The sequence below is a fragment of the Psittacula echo genome (assembly GCF_963264785.1).
Source record: "Psittacula echo genome assembly, chromosome: 1".
Classification (NCBI taxonomy): Eukaryota; Metazoa; Chordata; class Aves; order Psittaciformes; family Psittacidae; genus Psittacula; species Psittacula echo.
The window spans coordinates 58,656,975-58,674,317 of NC_137735.1; the positions used below are offsets into that span (position 1 = coordinate 58,656,975).

General features: G+C 40.5%; 1 protein-coding gene across 5 annotated transcripts in view; it reads right to left on the reverse strand.

Moving 5' to 3' along the window:
- Window positions 1-15,099, reverse strand: part of INTS10 (integrator complex subunit 10) — a 22,084-nt gene extending 6,985 nt beyond the window's left edge. For 2 of the 5 annotated variants that reach the window (XM_080633323.1, XM_080633321.1), the window contains exons 1-15: window positions 14,945-15,099; window positions 13,152-13,219; window positions 12,782-12,885; window positions 11,641-11,780; window positions 10,723-10,804; window positions 10,277-10,417; window positions 9,755-9,926; window positions 9,145-9,314; window positions 5,486-5,619; window positions 4,550-4,703; window positions 3,786-3,868; window positions 2,817-2,969; window positions 1,610-1,718; window positions 1,150-1,229; window positions 484-646 (exon numbers count right to left, since the gene is read on the reverse strand). In XM_080633323.1, the coding sequence (XP_080489449.1) occupies window positions 484-646; window positions 1,150-1,229; window positions 1,610-1,718; window positions 2,817-2,969; window positions 3,786-3,868; window positions 4,550-4,703; window positions 5,486-5,619; window positions 9,145-9,314; window positions 9,755-9,926; window positions 10,277-10,417; window positions 10,723-10,804; window positions 11,641-11,780; window positions 12,782-12,885; window positions 13,152-13,219; window positions 14,945-15,073 (1,882 nt within the window). In that variant the 5' untranslated portion in view covers window positions 15,074-15,099. Of the gene's footprint in view, window positions 1-483; window positions 647-1,149; window positions 1,230-1,609; window positions 1,719-2,816; window positions 2,970-3,785; window positions 3,869-4,549; window positions 4,707-5,485; window positions 5,620-9,144; window positions 9,315-9,754; window positions 9,927-10,276; window positions 10,418-10,722; window positions 10,805-11,640; window positions 11,781-12,781; window positions 12,886-13,151; window positions 13,220-14,944 lie in introns of all 5 variants that reach the window. The other 3 variants (XM_080633322.1, XM_080633320.1, XM_080633324.1) reach the window with 2 other exon arrangements.
- Between the last annotated feature and the right edge of the window lie 2,244 nt (window positions 15,100-17,343).

The window sequence follows — 17,343 nt, forward strand, 5'->3', positions numbered from 1 at the left end:
AACTGTCCTTGTGTGTATGCTGATCCAAGCATATGTCAGATACCCGAGTACAGAAATCAGACATGCTTTGCATTAACTTAGCTCATTATCTTACCCATGCAAAGCATTTCATGAACGACAATCAAAATCATTCAACTCGTTGAAGCATAGGTACCACTTTATCATTTCCAATAACAACTTTGTAGTACAATACCCTATAGATTGTACTGAAAAGACTGCCATCACCTGCAGGGGCAGCCTGAGCTGCCGCTGTTTTTCTGAATGGAAGTGCAATTGCAATGTACTTAAGGGAACCCTCAGGTGCCAGAAACATTTATAGTCCCTTGTGCACTACTACCTATTACAAGAGGCTTACATGGTATAGAAATGAACACAGAATATGATTCAGGGACAGAACTGCTTCTGAAACTATCTAATGGCTTTTTCAACACCCCAGCACATAGTTTTGGATGTGAAAGACATTCTTGGTTACAGAAAGGATACTCGTGACATAGTTGAAAAAATTCTCATACTGGAAGTTTCCTTGTTGGCAGATTTTGTTGATGGCTTTCAGGAACAAGTTCTCACCCCTTGGCCATTCATGCTGAAGCAGAACAACTACATGGCCCAGTGCCATATCATCTCTGCTGTCTGTGAAAGCTCTGAGCTTCAGGGAAAAAATCAGCATAGAGACAATCAGGAAACACGTTACTTTTAGAAATGTACAGGATTCATGTCACCTACATCTGTGCAAATACACAAGAAGTTTTCCAGGACCGTATGTCATTCTGCCTTAATATATACATTTAAATAAGTTGGACATTTCTAGCCTATTTCCAGGCAGAGAATACCATTTCTCTTCACTGACCTATAAGGGAAGTCTGAAAACAGACAAAAGTATCTTGAGATTAATTCTATCTCCCTGCCCAGAACTAAAACAAATGTAAGAGGAAAAAAAGCGAACAAACCCCTCCTCCATCAACACTCCCTCCCTTGCAGAAAAAAAAAAAAAAAAAAAGAGCCTCCACAAACCTATATAGGTGAGAAGCACTTGAAACACAGCCCTTCACACCTCATCACACCACGGTGATAAGGCCAAGCAGTTTCCAGACTCCAGATACATAAACTAGGTCTTAGAGACAGCATAGAATTTGAAGCCTTATAGCTTACCTTGAAACAAGCTAACAATAGATGAAGGCAGTAAGGCATGATCGCTCTATTGGTACATGGCCAAAGCTTCAAATCAGACCCTGCAACAGAACAGTTTATCATACATTTCTTTAGCAGTCTCATGATGATTTAAGTTTGAAAGAAATTAGAATGGAGCAAAAGAAATCTACAACTGCCAAATTTCAGGTACGGAGAAAAACTTTACAGGTATATTATGAATTACTCAAACCATGAAGTTACACATTTTAAATTTTTTTCTTCATTTCTCTTTTCCTGTGGTAGGAATTTGCCACTAATATACTTTAATAGGTACCAGCAGGAAAACCACTCACAAAATCAAGAGGGGATAAAGAACTTCCTCCCTTTTTGTGATCCAGAAAGAGAAGAACTATATACTCAAGGAAAACGCATGAACTAAAAGTGAACTGACACTAAGTTTAGGTTAGTAGCAATTCCATACCTTTCCTGAATTTAGACTTTACTTTAGGTTGCTCCTCTTGTACTCTACCCCCTTCTTGTATTGGAAGTGAAATACAGCACATGAGGTCAAGCACTTTCTCACAGGTTTGCTATAAAAAGAACAATAGGGACATGATAATGCTAGGTCTAACTGAAGTTCTTCAAATTCATATATGATTAAAAATCTCAGATATGCAAAATTAAAAAACAATCACAAAATACTCTGCTCGAACTTGAGTGGACTTAATGCATAACTTAGTTTGGCTGAGCAGAAAGATGTAGCTCTCATTAAACAATCTCCGAGAGCTTGCCCAAGTCATTTGAATTGTGAACAAAATACGTATTGGCATTCTTCATTTCAAGAGTTTAAGATCAATACAACTGCAATAAGAAACTATTTTACTTTGAAGGATTAAGTTTTCAAATGAATTCTTAGAATAGCTTTTAAAACCTTGTTCTGTCTGTAGTAAAAATAGCAAGGAAAATGGCAATCTGACAGCATGACAGAAATGCAATGAATTTTTAATGCTATTTCCTAGAGACACTAAGAGGTCTGTGGGGATATTATCACATTTCCAGTAAAAGTAGTAGACCGGAAGGGACAGAAAGACTTGCTCAGTAGTACAAGCACAATGCTAGATCCTAAGAGACACAGCCTTTATTGTTAAGTGCTGACACTGACTGACCTAAGACCACCATGCACTTCCGTAATATTAAAACCACAAAGTATGTATTGCAAAAGTAAAGCAAGTTCAGAGGTCAGCCCAGACAATATTGTTCTAGAGTCTCTTATACTGTCAGCTGATAATTAATTCCTAAGATGCTCAAAGTATTTTCTTTTCTGTAAACCTTTTCTTTCCCCTGCCATATGAAGCCTCTACCTAAAAATTTTCCCCTCAGTATTTGACACTGTTTCAGCAAAGTTAAGGACTTCAAATTTAAGGTTACTTTTATGGCCAACTCAAAACACTTGTAGATATGGAAAATCATGACTAAACCCCAAAAATCATAACTACCAGACTGTCTATGAGGGATGCTACTGGACAGTTAATGTGCCAGGAAGTGCAATTCTCCTAATGAGGCACGGATTTTTCACTACGTTTGATACCCTGTTGAAAGCAAGCTAACGGGAAATTTCAACGGAAGAAGACAAACGGGAATCACAGGGCCAGATGATGAAGGACCAGTGTGTGGGATGCTGTACGTACCCGATATTCTCCAAGGGCAAAATGGCATGTTGCTAACTGGATTAGCGCTCTCTGATTTTCTAGTGATCCTTGACCTGTAATTTGCTGTGGAGAATGAGAGCCCTGAAGAGCTGCTAAGTGATGTAGGCTGCTAATTGCTTTCTTGTACTGCCCCTTTAAAAAGAAGATACAAAAGGACAGTGTTAGGATCTTCTGTATACACTGGATAGAAAGAAAGAAATAAAATTTCCCTTATAGAAAGCTTCCAAAACATAGTGTGTCCAAATAACAGGGCTTCAGAATTTTGATCTAGGAGAACACTCTCCAGTGATGGGTGTAGATCTATTACTTGCAAGCCAGCGAGAGGACAAACAGAATTCTGCTTTTAAAAAGCCTGCTTAGAGATCACATTTGTAACTGAAACAAATAATTGTGCTCTTCAGGGTCAATTATTACTTTATTTAGAGGAATAAAGCTTAAAATAGCTCCTGTTCAGGCACAAGTACAGGCAAAATAAAAGACCCCCAAGGGAAAAAAACATAAAAAACCAAGCTTTGTTCTACAGATGGTATCTGGAATGAGCACAATCACCCTGATTTCTGAGGAGATTGATAAATTTTAACTAAGACATGTTAAAATCTTCTGCTGCTTGAAAATTTTTCTCTGTGTTCCAATATAATGCACGTCAGACGAATAAAATGCACTTCCCTTCCATAACATTATATATGTAACACTATATGTATCTACTGGTGAAAATACCATCACAGAGGTCTTTTCCATATCCCAAAACTCGACAAACAGCTATTGGGACAGGAATATCCTGAGCTGTGATAAGAATGGTATGGTTCCATCCCCAGAAGGGTCATGCTTTAAAGGATAAAATCAGTAGACACTTAAAGCAGTCAGCTGGCTAATCAGAACAGCTATTCACAAGAAGGAAGAGCAACATAATGGCGTCATTTTTACTAGTTTCTACATTTTTTTTTTTACCTGGTAGATGATCATGTCTGTAAGAAAGATTCTTAACCAAAGCCAGCTGTCCGTCTTCCATGCCAAACAAATTCTGGTGAACTCTGCATAAGTAGTCAGAGAGGAAAAATTAGAAGAGAAAATGAAGTATTTCATGGCTTTGGGTTAAAAATCACTTATTTAGAAGAAAAAACATAGCTGAATTTAATAATAATAATAAAAAAAAAACCCAAACCAAACCAAAACCCTAACCAAAACCATAAGAGTGTGAAGTCTCTCAAATACGGGATACTCTCTTCCAATACAATCATACTTTGATTTACAGTGTCCAACAAATCTAAAGCAGCTACGTGGTACTATTTGCCTGCATTTTAGAAGAGAAACTTGCTCTCAAGATTATCACACCAGATATTATCAAAAGGGAGAGACACATTAAAGACACATCTTCAGTATCAACTAAGGCAGCCACTAACAGCACATCCTCACTGAGATAGCAGCACTACTACTAACCAACTGCTCCTTCAGTAATGGCTGCTTCCAAGGGAAGCAGGTGTGAATAAGCAAAGATGCATGAAAAACCTACCTAAATCTAGGAACCAAATATTCAGAAATGCAACAACTGATAAAGCTTCTTATTAGAACTTCAATTAAAAATACTCAGGACCCAAAGTAAATTCAATTTTAAGGATTCACAATGACAGCAATTTTATTTTAACAACAGTAAAATTACTTCTATGCACAGGAATGAAGCCTAAATATGTAACTCTGCCTCCAGTTAGCCTTACCTTTGTCGAGTGATTCCAGAGAATAGAGCAGCTCCCAGCTCTCTCTTGCCAGTTTAAAACTCTCTAATACTTCAATAGAGTTTGCAAGATCTGCCTTGTTTACTGTAATATGTCGACTTCGTGCCTTCCCAGAAGGATCCTCATCATCTGAGCTCTGCTTAAGCACCAGTTTAAAACAGAGATTAATTTCTTAACTTACACTTATTTCAAAGGACTCCAAAGTCACAGAAGTTCCACTGAACACAAGAAAACAATTCTCTACTAGAGATGCCAAGGTCCTAGTTTAAGTGCTGTTATGTAACTTTTTGCTTAGCTTGTTTTAATATTACAACAATTGATTTTCTACCAAGAAACTCAGTGGTATAGTGTGATAAACAATATCCCAAAAGAATTCATTCTGTTAAACACAGTGTACTGCCACTGAGCTTCAGTCAGATTATCCACTAGGAGTAAGTACATACTTCATGCTTTATCACCTAGTTTAAGCCTAAAGTGGCATCATGCAAAGAAAACGTAATTCTTGTACTTCTGCGTACTTCCACCAGCAGAGAAATTCTATAAAACTGTGGGTTTCTACTATTAAAGAAATAGATGTATTCACAGTTCCAATCACGAAAAGTCAATTAATTTGGAGATTTAGCTGTAGAACACCTGACTGCTATATCTACCATTTCTAACAGCTTCTGCAGTTTCTGCTGAACTCTTTCAACTGAAAGCATTCACATCAGCACACACATGTCTACAGCAACTGCTACAAAAATTATTTTATTCTTGCTGGCTTTAAACAAAAAAATCTGTTTGCAAATTGTGGTCATGAACAGCTACCCCAGGATAGCTCTAAAAATACACCTATTACATCTGTATTAAAATCACTTCTGTTTCAATTCCAGTACATGCGCCATTCCTGTTATGAACAAAAAAGTCTGGAAAAGTTACCATTGTTTTTTCTCTTCCCTCGGCAAGTTTCCTTTTTTTGTGTATGTGTTTGTTACGATCAATATCTGTATCACCATAGACGTTGGTCACATCCTCAAGAAGAACCAGTGGGGTTTGGTTTGGAGCATTTGGACCTGGATTTCAAGATAAATTAATTCAAGATGGCTGTAAACTGATCTGAAAGATCTCATGCCTACATCAAGCTGGTTTTGTTTCCTTCACAAATAACGACTGCAATGCAATCTGAAATTGGTTCATTTAAGTTGCATAAGCTTAAACTATGCTTGTAAAGCTATGGTTTTCTCAAAGCAGCCTTACAGTAAAGGTCAGAATGTACTTACCAGACACCACAAGAATCTGCTTGGGAGCTTCAAAATATCTTTGAATCTTTTTCTTTCCAACAGAGTAGGCACAAGATATACTCAGGAAGAAGGTGTTCTCTTATCAAGCACTACTTGCTTTTATATAAGTACAATAGAACAAATGGCTTTGAAGTTAATAGCCACAAACATGGCAAAGCACAGCAATGGTCACAAAGCACTTACATGAGAAACCAAAGCAATATGCTGACAGGCACTGATGCCTCAAAGAAGTGAGTATATTTTATCACAAGATCTCCCTGAGTATCGTTCAGTGTCAGCTTTGTCCCCACTAATTTCAGCGTACAGAATTAAACCTTTAGTTGACTGCCAGAGCCCATCATCACTCCCCAAAGCCTCTAGAGAAGCCTCATTTCAAAGCACAAAAGGCTTAATTTCTACTCCACTGGTGCCACAGAACATACAGTAGGATCTAGTACCTGTAATTTCAGGTCTTGGTGCTCAAGTTTCATTAGATATAAAATAGTGACAACACTTCTTAATCTCAAGCAACACGGATGCATGGCCACTATTGAGAGGGCTTTTCTTCTGAAAACATTTTCTGCTTTTGTATGATCAAGTTCTATATAGATATGCAAAGCTCAGACAAAGCCAAATACAAAGGAAAGGGGAAATCCACTGATTTGTTTCCCCTTTTTGAAATTTCCACTAAACAAGACAGTAGTGCAGACAAGTATTTTCAGTATATGCATTTCTTTTATTTGTAGAAAGATATGAGGCTAAGGCCTCATTCATAACTGCAAAAAAAAAAATTTTCAGAGCTTAGTATAAGGGCAATTCATTTCATCTCTTGACAGAAAAGAACCTATATTAAGCTTTTTCCATCTACCCAAAGAGAAGCCCACTACAACAGAATTTTTTTACAAGAAATTACCGACCTGGCATGCTTAACAAATAATATTCTCTCTTCTGACTTGTTTCAAACTAAATAACACCAGTGAAATGTCCCTTACACAAAGGCTACAACACATTTAAATCACCTCTCCTGTACCACCATGTATTCCGCTGTGTTGGAATCTAACCTGTGTGAACTGAAAATAGAGTCCAGTCATAATGCAGAAAATAGCATGCACGAGAAACACATATGAAAGTACCACAACTAGGATGCTGGAAGAGTTTTATCACTAGAATCTCAAGAGCTGCCTCTTGTAACACCTGAGAAGAAAAGAGTGGGTTTTTCTTTCACTCATACTAGTTTGAATGAATACTAACTGCATTGCTTTCCAAAGAAATGTTTGTTTCTCAGTAGGAGTCAAGAGCACTGTAGCCTTTATTCCAAAACCTTCAATTCTAAACAAAACCCAAACCTAACCTCAGCCTTGACTTGGGCTGCAAGCCTTGTCTTATATTACTAGAAGTTACAAAGCCATACAAAGAGCAATACTGTGGTTTTGTTTCTAACCAAGCTCTAGTATCTAAGCTTACAGAGTTTATAATAGATTTCCAGCACAGTGTTATAAATAACACCCTAGAAGCATCAGCCTAAACAGCGACTCCTGCCAAGCCCGCAGGCAGCATGAAAGTTATGAGAGGTGTGAATTGCCTCATTCATTTCTCAAGTCTCCAGCAAGGCAGATATGAATTATGTAAGAGAAAATGCACTGAAAAATTTTCTCTCCAGAGGTTTCTTTCCAAGTCCTTGCACATGAAAAGAAAGTCATAGATCAAAGATCAGATCAGAATTAAGGAGGATACAGCTTTTTCCTCCACCACTACACTTCCAAAATACATAGGATTCTACATTCCCAAAGTGCATCCTCCAAAGAAAGAGAGGAAAAGCCCTAATGATAGAAAGGATATGAGAGGCACTGAATACCACCGGACTTTAATGCTAAAGCAGAAATATGTAAAAGATGCCTTGGAAATATTTTCCTGATGTCAGAAAATCACAGAGGGTACCAGAAGTGCTGCACTGAAGGGACTACACTCTGCTATCTGAGCATACATTCTCTTTTTAGCAGTTCAGTCTGAAAACATGAGCTTTAACATACTCAGTTGTACAACTTACAAATAGCATTTTCACCAGTGCTTTACTTAAGACTATATGCACAGTTAAAGTATGTCAGTGCTCCACCATAGTTCTTCTTTCCTCTGGATAGAACAAAAAAAAACAACTCAGTTCCTGTATTTGTTCAAGTGACTGCATGTTCTTTGCATACAAGTTGTCATATTATTTGCCTTCTGAGCTTAGCTATCTTGACACCATTCAACTGACTACCCAACTTTACAGAAAGTTGTTTAAAACCCATCATTTGCACTGAGTGTTTAATTACTCAAATGATTATTTGCTCCACATAGGAAATTGTAATGAAACTTATGAACACAAGACAACACAATTTTGTCATGAATCAGTAACTGTAGTGGTAATAAGTACTAATTACCTATGGTGACAATTGTTATTGTTGCACGGGATTCCCTAACAGTGAGTGAAGAAGCAGGAAATGCACACTATTAAGAGTTGAAAATTCCTCTTTGTGATGCTATTCCAGTAAGTTCTAAACAAACCGGAGGTTAAAGAACTTCCAGCTTCTGGGCCACCCCTGAAAAACGCAGTAAATCCCTGAAGAAGCAATCAAAGGTGTTCCAGGCAATTTGATATGCCCCAAATGCAGACTTAACGGGACAGGAAAAAGCACATATAACATTCATACTTTACATGCTCAATTTATAAATTAATTACAAATTAGGATTGAGGTGCAAAGCACACCTTGAAGATCATGCTAATACTAGACAAAGACAGCAAACTTGGAATCTTGTGAATTTCAGGAAATCTTTTCCTATTCAGTTTTTATTTGATCAATTATAAATCTGTTGTGTGTTCCTAATGTAAAAATATCTTCACTTACTTTGTGGAAGCTTTTGTACAATCTTTTGACTGAAGTAAAAGCCAGGAAAATGTAAGTTTCAAAGAATCAAAGGAGAAAATGAAACAAACATGTTATGCTGATAAAAGAGCAGGAATCAACCCTAGGGGTGTTTCTCATAACACCCCTAACAGAATTCATTGTTCTGTTACTTTTCTCTTTGCTAGACAACTAACTGCTGCTGGCCAAGACTGAAACCACAGTGTTAAGTTAAATTGATCTTTGGTCTGATCCACTACAGCAGTTGTCATAAACTACTTCTGCTGGCAAGACTAATGGCTTAAGAGAATTTTTAAGAAGACTCATATCATTCTGTAAAATGACAGTTTCAAAAGACTAATGAGAAAAGATCTTTCAGACATTAGCAATGAAATCACAAGAACTCTTTACAAAAGTTGAAACATTAGAAACTAACCTTGAAAGAGGGACGGCTGGATGTTGCTGACATACTGGAATGCATTTTTAAAGAAGACCAGCATCGTGGAATACACTACTTGATTTTTATATTTAATGTGTGCATCACTATCAAAGTTACTGATGTATCTGCAGAGGTCTTTCATTCGATGTAAAATATCACCAAAACTTCTGAAGAAGAGAGACAAGAATTCAGAATTTTACACAGACTCTGAAACTAAAGGAAAGAATGTACAGCGAACATTAAAAACTTCATGTTTTAGCTGAGGATATCCTCCAGCTGTACATCATTGGAGGATGTGAGTGCACACCAGTGAAACTTCACTAAACACTTAGTATGATTCTCTTTGCTGAGGCACCTGAGGAAGGATACCCCACAGTACTATAGTTCTTACGAATAACTTTCATCAACAAAGATTTAGTTTAGGAACTAATTTGAAATTGCTCCCAGAATCCATGTTTTTGCTTTACATTGTACAGTGTTAGAACAAAACCTACAACGATTTTACACAAAATGTCCTCCTGTTAAAATATTTCTTCAACTCATCTTAAGAATTAAAAAGCCAAATTCTCTTTGAGAAGAAATACCTGGAAAAATACAAATTTCTCACCTTCTTCCTTTATCCATTTGCCATTCACACCTCATTCCCACCACAGACAATATTTTAAATAGCCTCTCCCAAGGATCTGTAACCTGTGATGATTTCTCTGTGAGACCATCTATTACATATTTCTGAGAGCTACGCTTGCTTGGAGACATAATATCAGAGGAGTCTTGTGAACCTAGGAAAACCAGCACATTTTTGTCTTCATAAAGAAATCAAACCAACTTATTTATTTTCAAGGAGGATACATGTACATTGGAGCTTTCAGGGTAAACACTCTACTGAGAAGGCTATCAGGGACCAATAGGTAATTCTGCTTCCTCATACAAGAGGACTGACAGCCTGAATAAGGACATTCTTATCTGGTATCAAAGAACTAAGAAACATCAACTACTACTATTAATCCTTGTTTATGGGATACATTACATGAAAGTAATGACTTTTTTTTTTTTTTTTCATTTACGGATGTCACTTCAGTAATACTAAAATACAGCCTAAGAAAGATTAATTTTGTAACAATATTATTACCTTGATATTGGCTTTCTGTCTGTGTAGATCTAGTTACATAGTTAATATAAAATTCTGCTGCTTTATTCAGGTATTTATATAACAAGCTGGCAGGAAGTCGAACATCAGGGTTGTTAATTATCAGAGGAAGAACATCACAAACTGAAATAGAAAACAAACAAAAAATCCTTTAGATTTGTGGGGTTTGTCCTAAGAAAGATTTCTCAGTCATCAATGTAAGCCTTCATCTCTGGCTGACCATACACCACAAAGGATTACAAAGAACCTCACCTGAACAGCTGTAACACCAATTGGTACCATATAGCCCACCTGGCCTAATGTGGCCTGAGCCTCTTCTGACTAAAGTGACTTACTGATTTTAATTGCCTGAAAGTAGCTTACTGAACACAGAATGTTGCCATACTAAAAAACTGTATAATGAAACAAGAACATTAATATTTTCTTACCAAATAATTTTCTAAAACAATTCACTGGGGATTCTTGGTCTTCAATACTTTCAGCATCTAATAATGTTTCTCCAAGGCCTACCTGTATAAGCAGAGGTAAAAGTCAAACACTGGACCAGTGGTTTTAGAAACTTTCTAACTGCAATTCAATTCAGTGGATGCATGAGTAGCAACTCACTATATATGCCAACTGCATGTGCTAGTCTCTAAATTCATAGTTAAACTATCCCTACTTAGTAACAGGTGAAGGAAGAGCAATGCCAGAGGATAGCAAAAGACAACAAAAAGTAAAAATTACACATGCAAATGTATCAGTAGACATGCACAGACAACTGAAATCTACAAGGTCTTAAAGTTGCAGCTTATCATCTGGGCTGTAGTAACTAACTGTGCACTCTGCCTGATGCTAGCACAAGTTAGTGTAAGTCAGTCTCAGAACTGAAAGATTCTATACTCTTCAAACTATTTTTATACTATCCTTAAATAAAGTAGGTCACCATTTACACAGCTCCAGCCGTAGCTTCACAAATCAAAGCAAACAATGCTGTTTCTTATAGTCTAGTCATAACCTCACAGCACTTTGCCTTCAATAAGAGTTTACTGACAAAAAGATAAAGCAATATTTTTAGACCATAATACTCCTCCACACTCTTTTTGTGCTATTCTGCTTTTTTAAAAAGCGTGGAATATTCTTTGAGTTTACAAAACAAAACACTGTTTTATTTGCTTCCATTTTTTTTCTGCCCAATTTTTCCCTGGTGGTAACCTCAAGACACAGCAATCTGGGCTATTAGCCACAATTAAACATGAGTAAAAAGACTCACCCTCTCCCTAGGCAAAGAAAATACATTTTAGAAAACTGACAGGAAACACATTTCCAATATCCTGAATAGTTACTATGAGCATCTCTTCTCTTACCCCGTGTTGCACCACAGTCTCTGGGAAACGTCGCAGAAGTAGTAGTAGCATTTCTGCCCTTTCTAATGTGTTAAAACACTGTTCTGTAGCCTTCAGTAGCATTTCACACTGCACCCGACCAGGAAGGGTTTCAAATAATCCTTAGAAAGAAAATAAAATCCGTAACTTGCTATGTCTAAATTGTACAGATTATTGTCAAAGTGTAAAAGCCTAGTCACCATCACCTTGCCACGCAGAGCGAAAGAAATTCCCTTATGTTTTTTTCTGCTTTTAGTATCTACGTCTGGAAAAGAAACCTTTGTTTCTTTCAGAAAATACCATATGAATATTTATCTGTGTTTAGTTATGTGCACAGAAAGATTGCTAATGAGTATAATATGACACTTTACGATGCTTTTCCAAGAATGCTCATTTATGCTTTACTTACATTTCACTTCCACAATTAATACTTCCATTATTAAAAGGTATTTTTTTTCAATTTAAACATCTAATTTAGTGAGACACTAAAAAGAAACCAAAGAAACCAACATATTCTCCCTGCAAGTTTTACATATTCTCTCTGAAAAACAAACACACCCCATGAAAAAGCAAGTATTTCCTTAGCTGGAATAGCCTGTATGCAGACTTACACACTGCTTACGCTTAGAGCTTCTGAAGCACATATTCAAACAACAGAATACAATTTGTGTAAGGTGTAAATCCTGCTTTCAAAACTGCCTGTGGCTGCCAGCAGTAAACGCCAAGCCTGTCACTGTTCATTTTCATAACCCCCACTTTGTATGTACAAATTCACCCCATTTTCATGATCATTTACTGCTCTCTACAATCAATGGGATCATGATTCCTAAACCCTGTTTCACTTACTCCCTACAAGATCTCTTTTCTAAGTGCTTGTTGTTCTGGCAGACTTAAGTCTACCCATATCAGAGACAAAGCAATGAGAATCAACTTCTTATGTCCCCTTGTTTCCTAAGCCTAACACACTGAATGAAGCCTCTAATGCTGAACTGATAAAAAAAACCTGCAGCCCACAAGCAAAGTTAGGAAGACCACCATTTACTTGCTACACGAGGTACGTAACCAGAGGTCTTATCTTTAGATTCCTTCAGGAGTCTCTCTGTTCACTAAACAAAATCCTTACCTCTTAAAAATTGCGTCTGCTTGTCCTGTGAGTCACTCCTTAATGCTGATGTAATAACGCTAATCTCCCTCCATACAGCAGGTTGGTCTGGAAAATTCACAAACCTGTAATAAAGTTTGAGACAAAGAATACACAGTGATCACAAAATCTGTTTCCAAGACAAAACCTTCTTATGAAAGAATGTGAACAGGCAAATGGAAAAAAAAACCCCCTCCTTTTTACTGTTTATCTTTAACTAAGAAGACCTTTTCTACTTAATTTACCCACACAGATTTCCAAGAACACACACATTGTATTTCTGGAAACTCCGACATTTATGGAAAGAAGAAGCATCTGGCATAATTGGAGAATTGCAGGTCTGACTACTCACATGTCATAGAGCAACCTGCCCGCAGACGCTGTTCTTTCAGCATTCCTCTCAATAGTGTACATCTCATACTGCAAGATGGAAGAACAGAAAATCAGCTTTCTTGAACACACTTCTGAATCAGATTGTCCTTCCACTCTAAAAAAAGGTCCCAAATTTACCACAGCAGTCTGAATAACAGAAAACTGAAGGACTGCAACATTTCTGTAGAAACTGGGAGCTGTGTTTAGACTACCTAATCACACATTAAATTAGTCATAAAATTCTGTATGATAAATACTTTACTATTAACATGCTGGCTTTAATTTTACATAAATAAGAAACTCAGTGAGAATCCAAGGAGTTTTTTGACCAGGGCTTGTTTCCAGTCAAATGCAATGCAAAAACGCAACCCATTACAGAAGCCATAGTAAGAGAGGTACTTTAGATCTCTATTAGAAACGTGGGGTTTTTTTGGTTGGTTGGTTGGTTTTTTTGCTGCGTTTTTTTTTTTTTTTTTTCAAAACCTAAATGTTTCAGCATATGCAAACATAAGAAGCAGAAAGGGACCTACCCCTCAGTTATTAAAACCCTAGCACTTAGGGATGTACTCAGCTTGGGAGCAGCTCTGTGGAAAGTGACCTGGGGTCGCAAGCTCAATGTGAGTTAACTGTGCAGCTGCAGCAAAGAAAGCCAACAGGATGCTGGGTTACACCAACAAGGGCATCACCAGTACAGATAAAGATGTCACTGTCCCACTCTACTGTGTGCTTGTCAGGCCACACCTGGAATGCTGTGTTCAGTTTTGGTCCCTGCTATTCCAAAAAGGTGTGGACAGCCTGGAGAGGGTCCAGAGAAGGGCCACAGAGACGGTCAAAGGACTGGGAAGCCTGTCATTGAGGAAAGGCTGAGAGAGCTGGGCTTGTTCAGCCTGGAGAAAAGAAGGCTCACAGGAGACCTTATCGTCATGTTCGAGTATTTAAAAGGTGGCTACAAAGAAGATGAAGATTCCCTTTGTACAAGGAATCACATGGAAAAGATGAGGGGTAATGAGCACAAGTTACTCCCGGGGAGATTCCAAAAAGGCACAAGAGGAAAATTTTTCATTAGAACAATCGGCTATTGCAATAATCTCCCCAGGGAAGTGGCAGATTCCCCAACACAGGGCCTTGTTAAGATTTAGCTGGACAGGGTGCTGGGACATCTAGCCTAGGTCATACTGCCATGAAAGGTTGGACCAGATGACTCCTGAGATGCCTTCCAACCTGGCATTTATGAACACTTCCACTTCTTTCACAAAGCATTCACAGGAATTGATTTTATTGCAGCGAAACACAACGAGCAGTTACAGGCTCGCCACTTTAATCTTCTTAGTAATTCACTGCTGGACACCCCAGTGAAAACCTGGGCACCCGTGGCACGACAGTGCACGGCTCTGCGTTTCCCTACAACCGCCCCGCAATGAAAAGCGACGAACAAAGCCTGCACAAGACCGTTCCGCTGCAAAACATGGGTGCTGGGTCCGGCCCCTCTGGGTACGCCAGGCCAGGCTTCTACCTGGGGGCTCGGCCCAGCCGCGCCGCCTGGCCTCTGCTTCAGGCACTGTGCCTATCCGCGGCCAGCGGACCATGCCCATTCCCTCACCACCAGGCAGGGCCCGGCCACAGCCACCACAGAGAGTACCGGCCACCCCGCCCCTCCGCCCCCATTGGCCAAGGGGCTAGTCAATCAGGCAGGCAGCGCCCGACGCAAGGCCGCGCGGGGGAGTGCTGCGCCGCGCTTTGCTATCTCGCCGGTGCGGTTGCGGCGGCTCTCACCTGGATGTTGAAGTCGGCGGGGTAGAGGCTCCGCGCCGTGATGAGCCAGGCCTTGGCCGCCCACAGGTCCCCCGGCACCAGCTCGCGGGCCCGCTTCACCAGGAACTCGCAATCCCCCTGCGCCGACATCTTGTTCTTTGAGCGGCCGCCGGGCGGCGCGCATGCGCCCCGCTAGCCCGGGGCGGAGTGTCCCGCTCCTCCGCTTCTCCCCCACCGCCATCGGCGCGCGGCTGAGGGGGCGTGGTAACGCCGCCATTTTGGAGGCGGGGAGGCTTTTTAGGGCAGTTGTTGCGCCATTTACGTCCCTACTGTCTGGAGCTCTCTCGGTCCTGGGGCGAAGGTGTCCCTGCCCCTCACAGGGGGGGTTGGAACTAGATTATAAAATCATAGAATGGTTTGAGTGGGAAAGGACCTTAAGATCATACAGTTCCAACCTCCTTGCTGTGGGCAGGGACACCTCACACTAAACTGTGTCACCCAAGGCTCTGTCCAAGCTGGCCTTGGGTGACATCCCAACCAGGGATGAAGAATTCACAACTTCCTTGGGCAACCGATTCCAGTGCCTCACCACCTTTACAGTAAAGAACTTCTTCCGTATATCTAACCTGAACTTTGTCTAAGTTTGAACCCGTTACCCCTTGTCCTATCACTACAGTCCCTAATGAATAGTCCCTCCCCAGCATCCCTGTAGCCCCCCTTCAGATACTGGAAGGCTGCTAGGAGGTCTCCATGCAGCCTTCTCTTTTCCAGGCTGAACAGCCCCAACTTTCTCAGCCTGTCACCATATGGGAGGTGCTCCAGCCCCCTGATCATCCTCATGGCCCTCCTCTGGACTTGTTCCAACAGTTCCATGTCCTTTTGATGTTGAGGACACCAGAACTGCACACAATACTCCAAGTGAGGTCTCACGAGAGCAGAGTAGAGGGGCAGGATCACCTCCTTCGACCTGGTGGTCACGCTCCTTTTGATGCAGCCCAGGATACGGTTGGCTTTCTGGGCTGCGAGCGCACACTGAAGCCGTCTCATGTTCATTTTCTTGTCGACCAACACCCCCAAGTCCTTCTCCGCAGGGCTGCTCTGAATCTCTTCTCTGCCCAACCTGTAGCTGTGCCTGGGATTGCTCTGACCCAGGTGTAGGACCTTGCACTTGGCATGGTTAAACTTCATAAGGTTGGCATCAGCCCACCTCACAAGCGTGTCGAGGTCCCTCTGGATGGCATCCCTTCCCTCTGGTGTATCAACCGAACCACACAGCTTGGTGCCATCGGCAAACTTGCTGAGGGCGCACTCAATCCCACTGTCTGTGTCACCAACAAAGATGTTGAACAAGACCGGTCCCAACACCAATCCCTGAGGGACACCACTCATTACTGGTCTCCAGCTGGACATTGAGCCATTGACCACAACTCTTTGTGTGCAGCAAAAGATCTTTGAGGTCCTTGCCAATCCACACCGCTGTATGATTCTATGTGCCTGTGGTGGCCGCTGTCTGGAGCCAGTGAGGGTCAAGGAGCCCAGAGTGGCAAGGGAGTGTAAAGACTTTTGAGTGTGGTGGTAGGCTGAGGAGGGCTTGTGGAGCAGTAAGTTTGGGAGTTAGGACTTGTATGGGCATAGACGACTATGGCAATTTTGTGTAGCCAAGGCTCCCAAAGCTTGTGGCTGACCATAGAGAATTGTAGGAGCAAGGCGAAAGGGGCCTGCTCTTCAGCCTTTGTCAGCTGTTAAAGATAGTTGTAGAAGACTTGCCAAGCTATCCTCAAGAAATTTGTCTTCTGGCCCTATAGGCAGTGTCTGGCCCTATAGGCAGGGTATAATGGCGCTTGGTGCTACTGCCTGGGCTTGTGCTTCTCAGAGGTTCTTAATGCCCAATATCAAGGTCTCCAACAGATGCCAAGGGAAAACAGAACCTTTCACCACAGAAATGCACCTAGCCTTCAACAACTTGCAACTGAGATTTGCTTAAACCACCGCTGTGCCAGTGGCACTGCATACACATATCTCATCCCAGGAGCCAAGCCTGTAAGCTAGGGGGGCTGGGCTAGTTATGTGGGGGTCTGAAGTTTCCTCTCCACTTAAAGTGGCTTTCCTGAGTTCTTGCACTGATTGTGCTGTTTTGATTTCCACAGTGCAAGGCATGCTGAAGGTCTCAGTGTTAGCCAACCAACTGAAAGCGCACACAGCCTCCTTCCTGCAGGAGTTCAGAACCCAGCTGAAATGCCTACATGAGCCTTGTTTATCAGGAAGAGGCTTTGTAACCTTCTGTAGCAGGAAACAGGCAGCATTGACCTCAAGGCAGTTTAGTCATCTAATGCTGTGAAGATTGATTTTTATCCTGGGAAGATATATGCGTTTCTTGAGGAAGGTCTCTCAGTAACAGCAAATGCATGTAGTGGATTCAG